Source organism: Erythrolamprus reginae, chromosome 1 (assembly GCF_031021105.1).
Source record: "Erythrolamprus reginae isolate rEryReg1 chromosome 1, rEryReg1.hap1, whole genome shotgun sequence".
NCBI lineage: Eukaryota > Metazoa > Chordata > Lepidosauria > Squamata > Dipsadidae > Erythrolamprus > Erythrolamprus reginae.
The window spans coordinates 365,361,589-365,380,545 of record NC_091950.1 but is presented as its reverse complement, the minus strand read 5'-3'; the positions used below and the strand labels follow the sequence as shown (position 1 = coordinate 365,380,545).

The 18,957-nt window shown below is 36.8% G+C and overlaps 2 protein-coding genes across 3 annotated transcripts in view; one reads left to right on the top strand and one right to left on the bottom strand.

Moving 5' to 3' along the window:
* SPATA45 (spermatogenesis associated 45) overlaps positions 1-18,957 on the bottom strand; it is a 29,313-nt gene that overhangs the window by 10,149 nt on the left and 207 nt on the right. Inside the window, exon 2 of the mRNA XM_070734443.1 lies at positions 15,707-15,804. The gene's annotated coding sequence lies outside the window, so the exon portion shown is untranslated. The remainder of the gene's footprint in view (positions 1-15,706; positions 15,805-18,957) is intronic.
* On the top strand, positions 106-18,839 carry FLVCR1 (FLVCR choline and heme transporter 1). Of its 2 annotated transcripts, XM_070734441.1 has the most exons (11): positions 106-1,270; positions 3,483-3,627; positions 4,715-4,855; positions 8,301-8,368; positions 10,392-10,495; positions 11,658-11,768; positions 12,036-12,141; positions 12,737-12,848; positions 16,216-16,283; positions 16,491-16,596; positions 17,899-18,839. In XM_070734441.1, the coding sequence occupies exons 1-10, from the start codon at positions 590-592 to the stop codon at positions 16,545-16,547; spliced, it is 1,593 nt and encodes a 530-aa protein (XP_070590542.1). In that variant the 5' UTR covers positions 106-589; the 3' UTR covers positions 16,548-16,596; positions 17,899-18,839. The 2 variants fall into 2 exon arrangements, with proteins under 2 accessions (XP_070590542.1, XP_070590541.1); XM_070734440.1 differs by lacking the exon at positions 16,491-16,596 and having other exon boundaries at positions 118-1,270.

The window sequence follows — 18,957 nt, the reverse complement described above, 5'->3', positions numbered from 1 at the left end:
TTGGCGCAGCCCGGCCTCGCTTCTCCCAGATTGGCGGAGACGCGATAGCGCAAAGACGTCTCCATCTCCTCATTGGCTTAGGACCGCGCCTTCGGAACCTCTCCCGATGGGAGAGGAGAGACTTAGAGTGCGCATGCGGAAGCCGGCATCACTCCTTTGGTTGCCCGTGCACCAGATGCGCTCAGCTTCCTTCCATCTCTTGCCTGGAGTTGCCGGGATGACCGTTGGCGGGTGACGGGGGTGGGGGGGAAGCAAGGCAGAGCTCAGCCAATCTGAAAACAGTTGGTCCACATGAGGCGTGAGGGCTGAAACACAAAGCGCGCCGCCGCCGATGAGAGCGAGCGAGCGAGCGAAGCAGCACACGAAGCGAAGGCCGGGCGGGAAGCGCTCGGCCGGCAATGTGAGCGGGCAGGTTGGACGTGGCCGCGGGGCGCACCTGCGTGTGGGGAGGCGGGAGAGAAAAAAGGGGCGGCGCCTGAACCGGTGCTGCTTGAGGTAAAGCAAGGGAGGTTCCTACCGAGGGGTCCGCCGGCAGGTAGGCTTGGGAGGGGCGAAGGCCTCAGGTGGTGGTGGTGGTGGGAGAGCGAGAATGGGCGGGAAGGGAACGGAGATGGCCGAACCCGGGGGAAACAGCGAGGCCAGCGGCGAGGCTGGCGAGGAATCCACGCTGCCTGCCCTCCAGCCCAATGGATACCTGGCCGGTAAAGAGCCTTTCGTGACTGAGAAGGCCAGAGAGGTCGGAAGAAACGCCGCTGCCACCTTTGCTGATCTCGAGAAGTACCCCGAAGCGGAGGCGATGCTGCCCGACTTTACCGTGGGGTTGAAGCTGACCCCTCGTCTTTCCAAACGGAGACTGGTGGTGCTGGCCGTGTTCAGCTGCTATTCACTAGTAAACGCTTACCAGTGGATCCAGTACAGTATACTGACCAGTGTCTTCACTCGCTACTATAATGTCTCTTCTTCCGAAATCGACTGGCTCTCTATATCCTATATGGTGGCATACGTGCCTCTCATCTTTCCGGCCACTTGGTTGCTGGACACCCGCGGCCTCCGTCTCACAGCCTTGCTGGGATCTGGATTGAATTGCTTGGGGGCCTGGATTAAGTGTACCAGCGTCCAGCCCAATCTCTACCTGGTCACTCTGCTGGCTCAGGTTGTGTGTTCTGTAGCCCAGGTCTTCATTTTGGGCTTGCCCTCCCATATTGCTTCGGTTTGGTTTGGACCCAAGGAAGTATCCACTGCTTGTGCAGTAGCTGTTCTGGGCAATCAGGTGAGTGGATAAAGAGGAGAAAGTTGCGGTAAGAGATGCATGAAATAGGGATGTTGATGGATAACTAATTAATTAATTAAATAAATAAATTTATTAGATTTATAAGCCGCCCATTTATAAGCTGCTTGGGTAACAATCTATCCTCCATACTAACCTTACCCAAGCTTCATGCTCTGGGGAATCCAGAGCATGATACCATGGTCTTTATAGACTGAAGGATGCCAATGCAAGCTGCCCAATTCCTTCGGGACTCTGGACAGCAAGTAAAAATAATAGAACACAGTTAAAACCCCTAAAAGTAATAATAATTTGTTGTTCTTGGTCGGAGTTAGGTGATCTTGCTCAACGACCCCCATGCCTGCTGGCAGAGCCAGGTTTTAATGTCATTCCAGAAGGCTAACTGGTGAGAAAAAATAAGTACATTTGGATTTAAGGAGGAAAATAATTCTAGTTTCCATTCTTAATAGCTAGATGAGCACTGATCATGCATAACCTTGTTGTCATTGAAGTGATTGAAGCAATTAATTTGAATAAGCAAGGACATTTACAACAGAATAATTAGCCTTCATATATTGACTTGAAATCCTTGCTAATTAGATTTGTAGTTTCTGTCTGATGCTGTGATCTCAGTAGAACATCATAATATAAGTTTTCTTGTTTCATAATAATTATGGAACTAATAATCTAAAAATATGAGCATATTTTAAAGAATATTGCCTGCAAGAGTTTTGATATTTCAATGTTCAGAATATCAGTTAGGAAAACAAATGAGTATAAAAAGTTATTGTAACATCCTTGCATTCTAAATATAGTTCTGCACTTTAATCCAGAAAAATCCAATATAATAAATTAAAACTTACTAGCTGTTGACTTTCTGATGAAAATAGGCAATTTCCTATTGAAATGTGCAAATCAGTCTCTGAGATAGTTCAGTGAAGTGACTGCTATAATATTGTGTTCTAGAAGTGAATAGGAAGGAAGCTGAAATCTATAATTGCCAGTATAAAAAGATAAAGGTTCCCCTCATATATTGGTACTAGTCACTTCCAACTCTAGGAGGTGGTGCTCATCTGCATTTCTAAGCCGAAGAGCCAGTACTATTTGATGATGGTTCCGTGGACATGTGGCTGGCTTGACTAAATGCCGAAAGCACACAGAACCCTGTTACCTTTACACCAAGATGGTCCTTATTTTTCTACTTGCATTGTTACATGTTTTCAAGCTGCTAGGATGGCAGAAGCTGGGGCAAGTAACAGGAGCTCGCTCTGTTACACGGCACTAGGGATTCGAACTTCCAGACTGCCAAGCTTTCTGATCGACAAGCTCAGCGTCTTAGCCACTGAGCCATTGCGTCCCCTTTAATTGCCAGTATACATGAAGGGCTGCCAGCGCTACCAGTAGCGGTGCGCACATATCTGGCATGCGCATGCATGCATGTTGGCACAAGATTCAGCTTCCTGTGCTTGTGCAGAAGCCAAATCTCTCACGAGGATGTTTGCGCACAAAAGAGTTTGGTGATTTTCACCAACTTCTTTGCTTCTGCGCACAGGCGGAAGCAAAAAACCAGTGAAAATCACTGAAATGTTGCACATGGGAGTATCCTTGTGCGAGATTTGGTTTCCTGTGCATGCACATAAGCTAAATCTCACAGCGATGTGTGTGCACAGCCGCCGGTCAGCTGGAGCTGCTTGTGCATCTCCATTTTCTTTCTGTTCAACAATACTACAATATTTAAGGCTTTTTTTCCTTTAAAAAAGGTTTTTAAAGAAGTGCGAATCATATGTATGATGGAAAATGTGGGCAATAAAGTATTCTTCCTCTCAGTATCAAAACTTGGAGTCATTCATTATAAAACAAAAATTGCTAAAGAAAGTATGTCACCATATAATGCATAATTAGATATGGTGATGGTTGCAAATTTAGATTGTTTTAAAGAGGAATTAGACAGGTTAGAGAGGGAAGTTGATCTGTTTATATCTATAATTCTTAATGGTTGCATACTGCTCCCAGAGGCTTAGGTGTGAGAGCTTAAATAGAAGTTCTTGGGAAGAAACAGTAAATCAAGGCTACTACCTTACCATTTATGATTATGCATTTGAAAGTATTTTGGACTGTTCTTTGATATCGTGTTGACAAAATTGACTAGACTAGTCTAATAGATTGTCTATGTTTTCAGATTTATTCTAACACAATTTTCTTTTTATTTTAATAGCTAGGCACAGCAATTGGCTTTTTACTACCTCCAGTTTTAGTTCCAAACACACATGATGACCTGGATCTTATGGGACATAATATCAGCATAATGTTCTATGGCACAGCAGGAGTATCTACTTTTCTCTTTTTATTAACAGTGGTTGGTATGTAAAACATTATTTCAGTCTAACAACAACAACAATTATAAATAATTTGAAAATTGAAGTTGAGCAATTATGGAGGAAGAAATCAATGGTTGTACCAATACCATGTTTCCCCGCAAATAAGACACTGTCTTATATTAATTTTTGCCCCAAAAGTTGTGCTACATCTTATTTTCGGGGGGTGCCTTATATTTCTCAAATAAGACAAATTCACAGGCAGAAAAGCTGACACCCCCAAAGAAAGTGTACCATACAGTACAGTGATTACGATATGGTACCTGTCAGTATGGCATCCACATGCACAAATGATGGCACTTATATGGTACAACAGTATACTCCTGCTATTGCAGCTTCCGGCCACCAGAGGAACTACAGTCTACGCATTGTAGTGGAGACTGTAATGGCGGTGAGACAGCAGCAGACTGTGTCTGCTGTACTGGACGGTACAAAGCGATGGAAGGGGCTAGCAGGGGACACCACATTATTACGGTACCGCTATGAACAGCTTTAAATGGTACCATATGTTTTTCCACCGTACCGTATGTAAACTTGACTACGCCTTATTTTCGGGGGGTGCCTTATATTAGCAAATTCTGCAAAACCTCTGACATGCCTTACTTTCAGGGTACGTCTTATTTTCGGGGAAACAGGGTAGTAATAGTCCTTGGAGCAATACCCAAAGAGCTGCCTAGATAATGACATTTTTGAACCTGAATATCCCGACTTTGCAAAAAAATCCACTCTACTCTGAACTGCTTATATCAGGAGTGTCAAACTTATGGACTGTGGGCTGGATGCGTTATACACTAGCCATGCCCACCCCAGTTTTAGCGAAGAGGGGGGGGGAAATCACAATACGTCACATGACAATGTGACAACACAAGTTTGACACTCCTGGCCTATATACTCAAATGTTATCTTAACAGTTCTTAGGTTCTTGGTTAGGACTTGAACTAGTTTTTACTAGTACCAGACTTAGAATTGAATTGAAAATTAACAACAACAACATTATATATGAAGGTACATGTAAAACCGTACCATCATGAGAAAATGTTATATACTTAACTATGTTTTGTTTTCTCTCTAGTGTTTAAGGAAAAACCCAAATATCCTCCAAGTCAGTCTCAGGCTGTTCTCCAGGATCCATCACCAAAAGATCACTCCTATAAACAATCAATACTCAATTTGTTCAGGAACGTTCCTTTTATTCTTTTGCTGATAAGCTATGGTGAGCATTTATTTAACTCTCTTAAAATAAGATGTGTGTATTAAACATGTGTTTTTATAACCTTTTATAACCTTTAGAGATTTATTTGCTAAGAGATATTTATTAAATTGATATGCCATCCATCTCCCTATTGAGTTATATAATTGCTATTATAAATTCTTATATAAAATTTTAAATTATTAATATTCATGTTAGAAACATGAAAATCAAACATTCACATGTAGAAAATTATGTTATACAGATAATCAATTTAAGCATGTACAGTGCTGCTATACATCTATTCTGAATCTGTATTAATATTGAACTTTTTAATTATGTGTTATGGTATTTAATTGTTCAAAAATAAGGTAAGGGATTTTGCAATACAATGTCTATTGATAATTTATTTATTTTATTTATTTATTGGATTTGTATGCCGCCCCTCTCTGCAGACTCGGGGCGGCTAACAAATATCTAATTACTTAGATATTTGTGGCACTAAAAGACAAATGTAGCAAAATTACTTCTTCTATTTGTAGCAATTTTTCCAGGAAACTTCAATAGGTTGTTGAAGTTTCATACCATTCATATTGAGACAGCAGTAGTATTTGAAGCTTAGAGCATAATGTAAATTCTGAGGTTTGTCCTGATATCTTTGGGCTATTGCTGCTGAAGGCGCAAGTGAGCCATAAGAATGATCTCTAAATGTGCAGTGATGTAGCTGTGTTTCTACAATTCTCTCATGTGAGAATTGAGAGCTATCAATATTCTGTATAGTATTGTGGTAGATCTGACAAGACCAACAGTCAATTCCAGAAGACAGCTGACCTTGCGGCAAAGCAGTGCAGATGAGCAGCAGCTCCGCAAAGTCTCACTGGTTTCTTCCAGTCCAGAGGCTCTACAGGGCCAAAAGTCACCCAGTAGGAGTGATGAAGGTAGAGGTATTGGTTCGGTCGTTGTGAGGAGAACACTGTCCCCTCAACTGACCAGAAGAAAAACCCTTGAACTGGCAGAAGAGAAGACGGCTTTTATGGCTGAACTGAAGCCATGAAGACAGCTGAAACGGAAGTAAAAAAAGTAAAGATCTTCTAACAGTGTGCTCGGTCTGGGTAAGATTTCTTCTAACTTATATCATGGAATTTTCTCTAAAGCACCCCCTTTAGAAAGTGAGACTCAATGGAGGTAAATAGTGGCTACTAAAGACCTGGAGCTACTGTAAAATTTGGTAAAGAAAGAAAATAAGAAAATAAATTGTAGCCAGAAATAGTATTAAAAACTGATTAGCCCTTTAAAAATCAAATTGTTTCAAAATTCTGGGTTATATTCCCACCACCACCTCAACCTGAAGAACTTTGGGAAATTATTAGAAAATATCTTTATTCAGAGATATTTACAGAAGAAGTGGAGATGAAAAAAAGAACCAGTGACACCTGCTGGCCGAAGAAGGCAATATAGAGCTGGAAAAAGTACGGTAGATGAAATGAAAGTTGTTATGACCAGGGTAGATTAGCTGGAATACACCAAACACCTGCAACTAATTATACTTGGTGCTTGGAAACAGACTGTGAAGACATTTGTTAGAACCTTGAGTATTGTAAATATTATTATTATTATTAATAATTATTATTATGTCAATACAACACAGCAAACAAGATCACTATGCTGGATTTCGTATTTCATCACCAGTCGGGTGCTTCCCAAGCACCTAGGACTGCGTGATGTAGCGGCAAATTATGTTTGCCGATCCCAGTAAAGCGGCCTTTTGCAATTGACAGATGGAGATTTTGTCAATTCCGATGGTTTTCAAATGTCCGCTGAGATCCTTTGGTACTGCGCCCAGCGTGCCAAGTACCACTGGGACCACTTTCACTGGCTTATGCCAGAGTCGTTGCAGCTCAATTTTTAGATCTTCGTATTTCTCTAATTTCTCTAGCTGCTTCTCCTCAATTCTGCTGTCTCCTGGGATTGCGATGTCGATGATCCATACTTTCTTTTTCTCCACGATCACAATGTCTGGTGTGTTATGCTTCAGAATTCGGTCAGTCTGAAGTCGGAAGTCCTAGTTTTGTTTGCTCATTTTCGACCACTTTTTCAGGCTTATGATCCCACCAGTTCTTTGCCACTGGTAAATGGTAGTTCCGGCACAAGTTCCAGTGGATCATCTGTGCCACAGCATCATGTCTATGCTTGTAGTCAGTCTGTGCGATCTTTTTGCAGCAGCTGAGTATGTATATCGATTGTTTCATCTGTTTCTTTACAGAGTACACTTTGGATTGTCTGTTGATTTTTCAATACTGGCTTTGACAGCATTTGTTCTAATGGCCTGTTCTTGTGCCGCCAGTATTAGTCCTTCTGTCTCCTTTTTGAGTTATCCACTTGTAATAATAATAATAATAATAATAATAATAATAATAATAATAATAATTATTATTATTATTATTATTATTATTATTATTATTATTATTAATTAGATTTGTATGCCGCCCCTCTCCGAAGACTCAGAGCGGCTCACACATATGTTGGACAGTGTGTGAGCATTTTCTCATGATGGAATGGTTTTACATGTACCTTCATATATAATAAATTATCAATATAATAAAGATGCATGCATGTCTGTTCATGCACATTTACTCATGCATGTCTGCATATTACACGTTTGTGCATATCTGTGCATGCACCTTTCAGTTTGGGCATGCGTGCAAGCGCAGTTTGGGCACTCAATGTCTAAAAGGTTCGCCATTACTGGCCTAATCAAACAATGTAAAATTCTTAATAAGGATAAGTGAAGATGAATAGGTATTGAGAATAATGGTTACAACTACTGTGTTTATAATAGTTATTATTGGTAATTAATAGAGATTGTAGAAATTATACCCAGATGGTATACTGCTATTGAGAATATAGAAATCCTATATATAACCAATAAAATTGTACAATGAAAAATAATAAGAAAAAAAGATCAGTCATTCCATGCCTCCTCTCTTTTGATCCCATGATTCATAGAACCACAGCCAATAATTTACTAAGGAACTGGTGATTAATGTGAATTTGGATATGACAAAAGTCTTGGGGCATTAGACTCTTGATTCAAATATCATGTAGTCATAAGGTCATTTGAAGCCTACTTTTTTCAGTGATACCCCCACCCCAAACAGATTTTTGCCTATGGCAAATAAATAACGAATGGAATGTAGATTTCACTTCTACTTGTTCACAGCCCTCCCCAAAGTTCACTGACTGTTTAGCTATCTCCACTTCAATGTACTGTACAGTGCTTCTGTTTACGCCTGACTTGATGACAAGGAGGAGATGAGCCCATGCAGGGCAAAAAGATACTCTGGATCACAGATTTCATTTTATTTTCAGATAACTAAGTTTTCTGAAGGGTAACTTGTTCTATATTTTATAAGTTTGGCTTCATTTCTTTTATGTAATGATAGCAAAACTTTTGATAATGTCATTGTAGGAATTATGACTGGAGCCTTTTACTCAGTGTCAACTCTACTAAACCAAATGATATTAACTCACTATGAGGTATGTTTTTATAGAATTTCTTCTTGAACCAAAATCAGTGCCCTGCTTGTATTGTCATTTCCAATTCTGATTTGTACAGGAGTTAAGCATACAAAATGTGGGAGATCACTAATTAGACAAAAGAATAATAGCTTGATATGGTATCTGATTATGGATTATTTTATTTTTACCTAAGATAAAAAGAAAGATGAAATTTGTAGAAGGAATAAAAGATAGGCTTGTCATTCTGAGAATCATGAAAAAAATGAGCATTTCATCTTCAGATCTTTGAAAGTACTGTCTAAAAGATAATACATAATAATGTAAAGTTAGCTTGACATCAGTTATAGTTAAAATGATGGAGACTCCACTCAAAAAGAGGATAAATCAGCACCTAAAAACAATAACTTATTGCACCCAAATCAGCATGGCTTTACTGAAGGCAAATCATGTCAGACTAATCTCATTGATTTCTTTGACTATGTCACAAAGGTGTTGGATGAAGGTGGTGCCGTGGATATTGCCTATCTGGACTTCAGCAAAGCCTTTGATACGGTTCCACATAAAGAGCTGATAGATAAATTAGTGAAGATTGGACTTAATCCCTGGATAGTTCAGTGGATTTGCAGCTGGCTGAAGCGTAGACATCAGAGAGTTATTGTTAATGGCGAGTATTCTGAGCAGAGACAGGTTACAAGCGGTGTGCCACAAGGGTCTGTTCTGGGTCCTATTCTTTTTAATATGTTTGTGAGTGACATAGGGGAAGGTTTGGTAGGGAAGGTTTGCCTATTTGCCGATGACTCTAAAGTGTGCAATAGGGTTGATATTCCTGGAGGCGTCTGTAATATGGTAAATTATTTAGCTTTACTAGATAAATGGTCAAAGCAATGGAAACTGCAGTTTAATGTTTCCAAATGTAATATAATGCACTTGGGGAAAAGGGATCCTCAATCTGAGTATTGTATTGGCAGTTCTGTGTTAGCAAAAACTTCAGAAGAGAAGGATTTAGGGGTAGTGATTTCTGACAGTCTGAAAATGGGTGAGCAGTGTGGTCGGGCGGTAGGAAAAGCAAGTAGGATGCTTGGCTGCATAGCTAGAGGTATAACAAGCAGGAAGAGGGAGATTGTGATCCCGCTATATAGAGCGCTGGTGAGACCACATTTGGAATACTGTGTTCAGTTCTGGAGACCTCACGTACAAAAATATATTGACAAAATTGAATGGGTCCAAAGACGGGCTACAAGAATGATGGAAGGTCTTAAGCATAAAACGTATCAGGAAAGACTTAATGAACTCAATCTGTATAGTCTGGAGGACAGAAGGAAAAGGGGGGACATGATTGAAACATTTAAATATGTCAAAGGGTTAAATAAGGTTCAGGAGGGAAGTGTTTTTAATAGGAAAGTGAACACAAGAACAAGGGGACACAATCTGAAGTTAGTTGGGGGAAAGATCAAAAGCAACATGAGAAAATATTATTTTACTGAAAGAGTAGTAGATCCTTGGAACAAACTTCCAGCAGACGTGGTTGGTAAATCCACAGTAACTGAATTTAAACATGCCTGGGATAAACATATCCATCCTAAGATAAAATACAAAAATAGTATAAGGGCAGATTAGATGGACCATGAGGTCTTTTTCTCCTATCAATCTTCTATGTTTCTATGTTTCTAATACAGTTTTGTGGACCTAGGTTGCAGTTATTTCCTTATTTCTTTATAAAATCTTGTCTTAATAAAAATTGGTAATAGAATAATCTTTGTTTAATATTGGATTTTTTTTAATAATTGGAAGACCTATCTAATTGCGCTACCTAAAAATGGACTATAAAATTATGGCTATACATATATAGTGTCCACTCCCAGATTGCAATATTTCTTTTACTACTGCCATATTTTGAATTTACTTATGCTTTGTATTCACTTTGCAAAAATGATTGATACATTTTACTAATTTTTTGGAGATTAACTTTTTTTTGAAAAAGTGAATTAGAATGAACATGCTTCCTCATTTCATATTTATGTAATTTCATTATTACATAAAGGGAGAAGAAATAAATGCAGGTAGGATTGGCCTCACACTTGTGGTAGCTGGAATGGTTGGCTCTATTATTTGTGGCTTATGGCTGGATTATACCAAGACATACAAGTAGGTATATGAATGGGAATAGCAAATGTTTAAATTCATATGTTATGCTGTAGTTATAATATGAAGGCTGAGTAGTTTAATAGAGTTTAATAGTAGTTTAATAGAGGTCAAAAGATTACAAAACGTAATTCTGTCTTTTGTAAATTAGTTGAAAGAGCATGTGTCAAAAGAGAATTATGTTTATGAGGGGTCCTTGGTGCTCTCCGAGGTTGCTTATTTTCTTGCAGATGTTACATTACCCAAATTATGTAACATTATCAGTCACTGTCACTGACTAGCACTGATGATATCTAGTTTGGGTAATGAAATGTCTACAAGAAAACAAGCTCAGAGAGTACAAAGGACTCCTCATGTCAACTCTGAGCTAAAAATATTGTCCTTTATTAGAATTCTGTTTAACTAACCATTTTTGAAAGCTTCTGGCTATAATTCATAGCTCATTTTTTGGGATTTGGCAAAGACCAGAATTTCTTGGTTTTAGTTCTAAGTGGAATTTCTCATTTTATCAATGCCAGGAACCCTGTGCCAAAGATCATGCCACAGGAGAGAAGATTGCTTGACACTCTCATTGATAATGTCAGGGTTATAGGCATTTTGCTAAATATAAAATTTTAACTACTAAAGCATTTTTTCTTTCTTAAAAACAAGTCATATGTACAGAAATTTCAAGCTGTTAAGAATAGTTTTATAGTAGTAATCACCTTTTGAGTTTTGGAATCTGAGAAAGCTGTTTTCACAAATTGTAAAATAGATGATAAAAGTAGTCCTCAGATTACATCTACTTAAATGACTTTGAAGTTATTTCAAATGAGGGGTGACTTCAAATGACTTTGCTTGTTGAAAGCCAGTGGGCAGTTGCAAGCTGTGTTCACATGATGTCCTTGCTTAACATCCTGCAATCTCCACTTAATGATGGGACAGGGATTGTCAGGATTGCTGTTTCTAAGCAATGAAGTCACACAATGTCACATTTTAGGAGCACATCATAAAAGTTTACAATAGAAATTCCACTCCCAATGCCCATGGTAATTCAAGGACTGCTTCTACTCTGTTAGGTGACAAAAGAAGGCAATGACAAATTGCCACTGAAAATGTACATTTTTATTTGAGCTCTATGTTATGAAGTTATAGCAAAAATAATTTGTGTTTTATTTTTCTACAGACAGACTACATTAGCTGTATATATCCTTTCTTTTGTTGGAATGGTCATATTTACATTCACTTTGAACTGTGGAAACCTTGTAATTGTATTTGTGACTGCTGGAGTCCTTGGGTAAGGCTTTTTGCAATAAAATTTACCGCAATGTTAATTCAGAAACATTAAATTTATTTTATTTTAGTTTTAGATTATTTTATTAATGTGTTAATTTTCTAGTGGAATATGTTTCCATCAAAGGTGAATTTTTGTAATTGGATTTTCAAATTGAAGTAAGCTAGAAAATCTATTATAGGTTGCCCTAATAGTAATAAATACTGAAGAACAATTTTGATAAAAATAGTAGAAATTCTTGCTAATTTGCACTTTGGTTTTTTATGTCAGTTTCTTTATGACAGGTTATCTACCCCTTGGTTTTGAATTTGCTGTGGAAATTACATACCCAGAGTCAGAAGGCACTTCCTCAGGGCTTTTGAATGCTTCAGCACAGGTAATGAGGAATATTTTACTAAAGTCTTGGAATTTTGAGTTCAGATAACTTTATTACTTCAGTAATGCTATTTTCATAAATAGGTAAGTAGCAAAGATTAAGGAAACAGCTTTCATAAAACTTTGCAGATCATAGTTAGTGATTATACAGAACTTCTCTAAAGCTTGCAGCATCTCTACTGAAAATATTTAGAAAATGGCATATACATTGTAACAACTGCATTGCTATGCAAAAGAAAAAAAAACCCACAAAAATATTTTTCCTTTGCTGAATTTATATTGACACTGTGGAAAAATGAATTTGTGGCTACCTAGTCCAATTAACTTTTTTCTCATATCTCTGTTTATGCTTGGAATTTAAAGAATACTTTTTTTAGAATAAGATATTTTCCATTAAAATGGCAGGGTAATTCAAGGGTGCCTCTCCAATTGAACAAATTTGCAAGCCATGAATAGTACACTTTTAATATGATGGGATCATGCTGTTCAACATCCACTTATGGGGAACAGTAGCAAATAAAACTGGCAGCGTTCAGGGAACTTAAGGAAAATTGGCAGAGTTAGAGTCTGAAATGTGTTCTTATAAACAATTACAGGTATTTGGGATCGTCTTTACATTGATCCAGGGGAAGCTTACAACAGTTTACAATCCCTGTGCTGGAAATATTTTTCTCTTTGTGTGGATGTTTATAGGCATCATTTTAACAGGTAATCACTTAACATCATCTCAAATTATGCTAATAGAAAAATAGTGAATATGAAATCTGTCCAAGGCAGGGGTGTCAAACTCAATTTCATTGAGGGCCACATCCGGGCTATGGTTGGCCTCGGGAAGGCTGGGGCTGACTGGATGGGTGTAGCCAACTGGGTGGGCATCGCCAGCTTGATGCTACTCCCCAAACTGCTGGCATGTTTCCTTTTTGCACTGGGTAGACTAAGCCGAAGCCATGATGACCTGATGTGTCCTCTTCGCATTGGGCTGAAGCTATGTGGGCTGGTCCCTTATATTTTCCAGGGCGGCCCTGTGGGCTGGATCCAACCACATTGCAGGCCGGATCTGGACAATGGGCCTTGTGTTTGACACTCCTGCTCCAAAGGCTTAAGTTCTCTTTGTTTATTTGAAACTGTAAAGCTCCATTTATTATCAAAAAATAAACCACATATTTTATAAGAATAAAAACACACTGCATCATAGTGGTAAAACAAATAAAAATTTGTAAACATTTAAAATATGTTAACAGCAAAGGAAGAGCAGTAAGACACAAGATTGGTTAAACAGGCTGTGAGATTTGTCTACCTTTTTGTTTGTAAAGTGTGTCTATTCAGGTAATCCTCAATTTATAAGCATTTGTTTAGTGATCTTTCAAATGGTACTGAAAAAGTCACTTATGACAATGTTTCACACAACCATTGCAGCATCCTTGTGATCATGTGATCAAAATTCAGATGCTTGGCAACCGGTATGTACTGTGTTTCTCTGAAAATAAAATCCAACCAAAAATTAATATAAGATTCGGTCTTATTTTTGGGGAAACACAGTAGTTATGATGATTTCAGTATCTTGGGATCATGTGATCATTCTTTGTGACCTTCTGAAGAAAAGTTAATGGGGAGGCCGAATATACTTAATGATCATATTACTAATTTAAGAACCATGTGATTCATTTAAATACTGGCAAGCAAGGTTGTAAAATTGGGCAAAATTCTTAACTGTTTTGCTTAACAATGGAAATTTTGGTCTCCATTGTGGTCATGCCAAATACTAACTATCTTTGATTAATGTATTTCATTACTATGTTCATTTTAACCTGGATTAAAGCCTAATCTGAAAGGTTGATTAGCATGCAGATCAGTCATAAGATTTTCTTCAATAATTTATGCATATCTAAATTAATATTGGGATCCCTCTCAGGTTGAGAGTTGAGTTTCGTTACCTGGCTAGGTAATCCCTCTGCTGAAGATGTTACTTAGCCCGGTAATAGAACTTTTGGAAATCAACCCACAAACTCAAAGAACAACCCTCCACCTTCATATATGATATTGTATTTTGATATATTGTGATATATTTTAAGAAATATCTAAAGTTAGATATTGCCTGAGGCTCTGAAAACCATTAAAGGCACAGAGAGTTACAGTACTTCTAAGCAGTTTCTTTTGTTGTTCCTCACCTACAGACACAAATTTTGCACCTACAGCTACAACTACTACCTCATTATAATATACTCTGAGAACTTCTAGAGATGAGCTATTTTGATCCTCTCAACCAAACTTCCAGTATCTAAACTTCACTGTCTTTTGGTTCTCTAGAATGCAGCTTCTCCCTTCTGGGAATCCAGACTATATTACACCACAGATATTTGTAGAATCTGGGGGAATTGTAAAGTTTAGCCTCTTATAGTAATTCTACATTTACTGCCAATTCATATTGTCAAAGGCTGTTTGTGTATCCAAGAAGATTGCTACTAATTGCTTTCCGGGGTGGTCTTCATAATATTCCAATACTGTACATTCATAGTAATCCTCATGTTGTTTTTCAGCTGTCTTTTGGGTAGGAAACCATTCTGGTCGGGGTATATGAATGCATTTAAGATTTTTTTAAAGTCTTTCTGAGATCATGGAGGGAAATATTTTATAGTCAATATTTAATATTGATACTGGTCTATATTTTTTAAAATCTGTTGGTGGTATATATTTTCTTTGGTATCATTGTAATGTATGCTTCTGTCCAGGTTTTAGGTAGTTTGGCCCTTAATAATGCAAGTTTATAGACCTCCAACAGTGAAGGTCCTAGCGATTGTTGTATGGTTTTGTACAATTCTGTGGGAAGCCCGTCTGAACCAAGAGATTTATTGTTTTTTTGTCTCTTAATTGCCTCTGTTATTTCCATTGTCGTTATTCTTTCATTTAACATTATGTCAGTTACTTTGGTTAAACCAGCTTTTTCCAAAAATTGAAATATACTGACAGAGAAAATGGTAATAAAGAAAATACTAGAATGTGCCTAAGTGGACAGGTTAACAATGGAAATCAAATTTAAAGGAGAAACAGAGTATTACTGAATATGGGACTTATGAAATAATTGGTTAAATTAGAGATGCAAAAGTTAGAAAATTAATGATGAAAGACCATCAACAAATTATAAATAAAGATAGGTATAAGGCTATATAAAAGACTGCCTATTGTAAACAATATTAGTACCAGACTGTACAAAATTGTAATTCAAAGTATATAGAGTGATAAATGTATAGAGAATTATGTTAGAACCATAAGAAAAATAGATATAAGTATGCTGCATAATATCAAGTTTCTATTTTCTTTATACCAATTATACTGTATGAATAATAAGAGGAAAATGGTCATAATTAGGATGTACAATATGACGTAGATTTAAAAAGGTGCTGATACAACCAGGAAATCACTGTTGCAAAATTGAAATTGTGATATAAAATGAAGGAAAATGTACAATAAAATATTTTTTTAAAAAGTAATTATAAATAGATAGGGCTTTGATTGGAAAGAATAAATTAATAAATTAAATTGTATTGAATATGAATAAATCCACTTACTCTAATAATTGCCTTTACATTCTTTTCTTCTCTGAAGTTAGCAATAATTGAGCTTTCTCACCAAACTCCAAGAAAATCAAACAGTAGAGGTATCCATTCTACAAATGGAAAGTTGTGGATAGAATGAGTTCTCGACATAAGATATAGTCCAGGAAATGTTTTCATTTAGTTGTTCAGTCAGTTTGAATACTTATTTGCATCAGTTCTACTTTTATCGCACTACAATGGTTGCTGTTCAGTCCCCATGTTATCTTGATACATGACTCCACCCATCACAAAAATATCCTCTCCCTGATATAGATTTGCACTTTTGATTAATATGTTTTAGTATTTCTCAATTCAGAAATACCTGAAAAATGTTGTAATAAAGCAAGTATTAGATATTCTGCAGAAGACTGCTGACATTAACGTATTGGGATCTGTAGGATAATTAACAAAGCCAAACTTTAAAAAATCACCACAGTGAATATATCTAAATTGATATGTAATACTCTCTCTCTCTCTTTTAGCTTTAATTAAATCTGATTTGCGAAGGCACAATATAAATTCAGGGATTGTAACTGTGGACATTACATCTGTAAGTAATTTTAATCTTTAAATTTATTGTTGTGATATAAGTTTAACTCATTCATATTATATTGTCAGTACTTTTTGAGTAAATTTCAGAAAATATTTTTGTGAAGTTTGCATTTTTTAAATTAGACATTTAAAAATCTAATGTATTATTTACTGTTTCTGAAGAATCTTCCAGTTTATCCAATTTTTATCCCAAATCTGTCTGCAGCATACGAGGAAGGACCACTATGAAATTGAAATAGTGCAGGATAATATAACTATATAGAAAGCACTCTCTTCCATTTGAGTTGGAACTTAATATTCAATTTCCTCTTGTAAGTTCAGTAGCTATCATGTTGCATATCTTAAAATGACATAAACAGCATTGTAATATTTCCCTATTCTTTCATTTCTATGTATATATTTAAATTGCAATCATATAAGTAATTATCAGTGAGTTATGTTCCATAGATGAGTCCTAATCCACTAATAACGTATTTTCTATAAATATTTATATTAGGGTACATAGTGGTCCCCAAAGCCAATAATTAGGTGTTTAGTGTAATATACAAAACTGTTGCAAGTAATATGATACATTTATGGAAAGGCAGATACCGTATTCATTTGTGTATCAAATGAATGTGTATTCATCATTTGCATATGGATATTAGGTATTTAAACATATGGTAATCTATGTTTCTCAACATAGATGACAATATGACACATTTGTATTTAATACACATTTATTTATTTATTTATTTATTTATTTATTGGATTTGTATGCCGCCCCTTTCCAGAGACTCGGGGCGGCTAACAGCGACAATAAAACAGTGTACAATAGTAATTTGGTATTGATGATTAAAAATCAGTTAATATAAAAACCAAACATACATACATACATACCATGCATAGAATTGTAAAGGCCTAGGGGGAAAGAGGATCTCAATTCCCCCATGCCTGGCGGCAGAGGTGGGTTTTAAGTTGTTTACGAAAGGCAAGGAGGGTGGGGGCAGTTCTAATCTCTGGGGGGAGTTGGTTCCAGAGGGCCGGGGCCGCCACAGAGAAGGCTCTTCCCCTGGGTCCCGCCAGGCGACATTGCTTAGTTGACGGGACCCGGAGAAGATCCACTCTGTGGGACCTAACTGGTCGCTGGGATTCGTGCAGCAGAAGGCGGTCCCTGAGGTAATCTGGTCCGGTGCCATGCTACCAATTGAACTTTTTACTAATTAATATTGGTTTACCTCATTTTCAAAAGGATTTGGACAAAACATAGTATAGTGGTACCTTGGTATTTAACTGCTTTGAAACTTATTGAACTTGGCACTCAATGCATTATGACATGAAAAATTTATCCCATTTGTTTGTTACTTGACATGCAAGCTAGAACTTGTTGTTGGCTGCCTTGTGACTAATGCCATCATTCCTTATGGGTAAGGAATTTGTCATTTTTGGTACTGGAAGCATCCCCCTCCCCCAAATAATTAACAATTACCAAGGTACCATTCTTTTGAATGTTTCATTGGAATTTAGGGAATATCCTCTTTTTTTAAAACTCTGATAATATTCCATGCTAGCTTCTCTCTCAATCTGTTTTCTAAATCTCATATGTTCTAAATTGCCTTTTATTTCCTTGACAGATACCCACTGACAGTCCTATTGAAGATGAACAAAACAATACATCAAAAAACCAGTCAGAAACAAAAATGAAAAATGAAGAAACACTAAATTCAAAATTGGCAGCTCTATTGTAAAAAAAGAAGCTTAATGGAGAATCACAAGAACTATATGCCTAAAAATTGTGCTGAATGGCAGCAGTTAATAGTGATTGTACACTAGATAACGGAGAAATTCATATACACTTAATGAACACATTTTAACTTTAAAATGGTAATTTTCAACAATTCTTTTAAGTTTCAGTGATACAATTCCCAGGAATCTTTCATTTCTTATTTGGAAATTGTGCATTTTCATAAAATATATTATGCTGTAAGTGATAAATTAGAATCCCTTATCAAAATTTGTGCCATGAGCTAATCCACACTTGGAATTCTCATATAGAATGTGTTCAGTGAGCAGTTTGATATCAATGAAATATGTGTTTTAACCTGTTTTTATTTGAAATATTCAAAACTGCCCTTCCCATAGGAGGGCATTGTCTTTAGCACAATAGACAGTATAAGAAATTCATTTTTTTGGATGTGATATACTGTAAATCCAGGATTTTGCCATTTTTTTGGCTTTGAAAGAATTGTGGCTTTTGAAATCTCTGTTTGAAAAACAAATGAGTGAATGGTAAACCACCAATTTCCAAGAAGTATTTTATATTCTAAGTTATTGAAGATGAAGGTCGTCTGAATTTTTGATCACAGAACTAGATATTCATGATTTCTCGTTTTTTTTTAATGTTCTGAAAATGAATATACATCTTTTTTGTATTATGTGAATCACAAGAAAGTACTGCCAGATCATAGAAAGACATATGCATGCCATTGTTCTTTGCATCAATTTTATGAATTTGTGAAAAGTAAATGAAAATAATTTCTGGCAAATAAAATATAATAAAATAAGGCAGAGCTCACAATGGACTCTCTATTTCATTAGTTAAGAGTGTGTGTAGATTTAAAATATTAAAGGTAAAAGGTAGTTTCCCCTCACACATATGTGCTAGTCGTTCCTGACTCTAGGGGGCGGTGCTC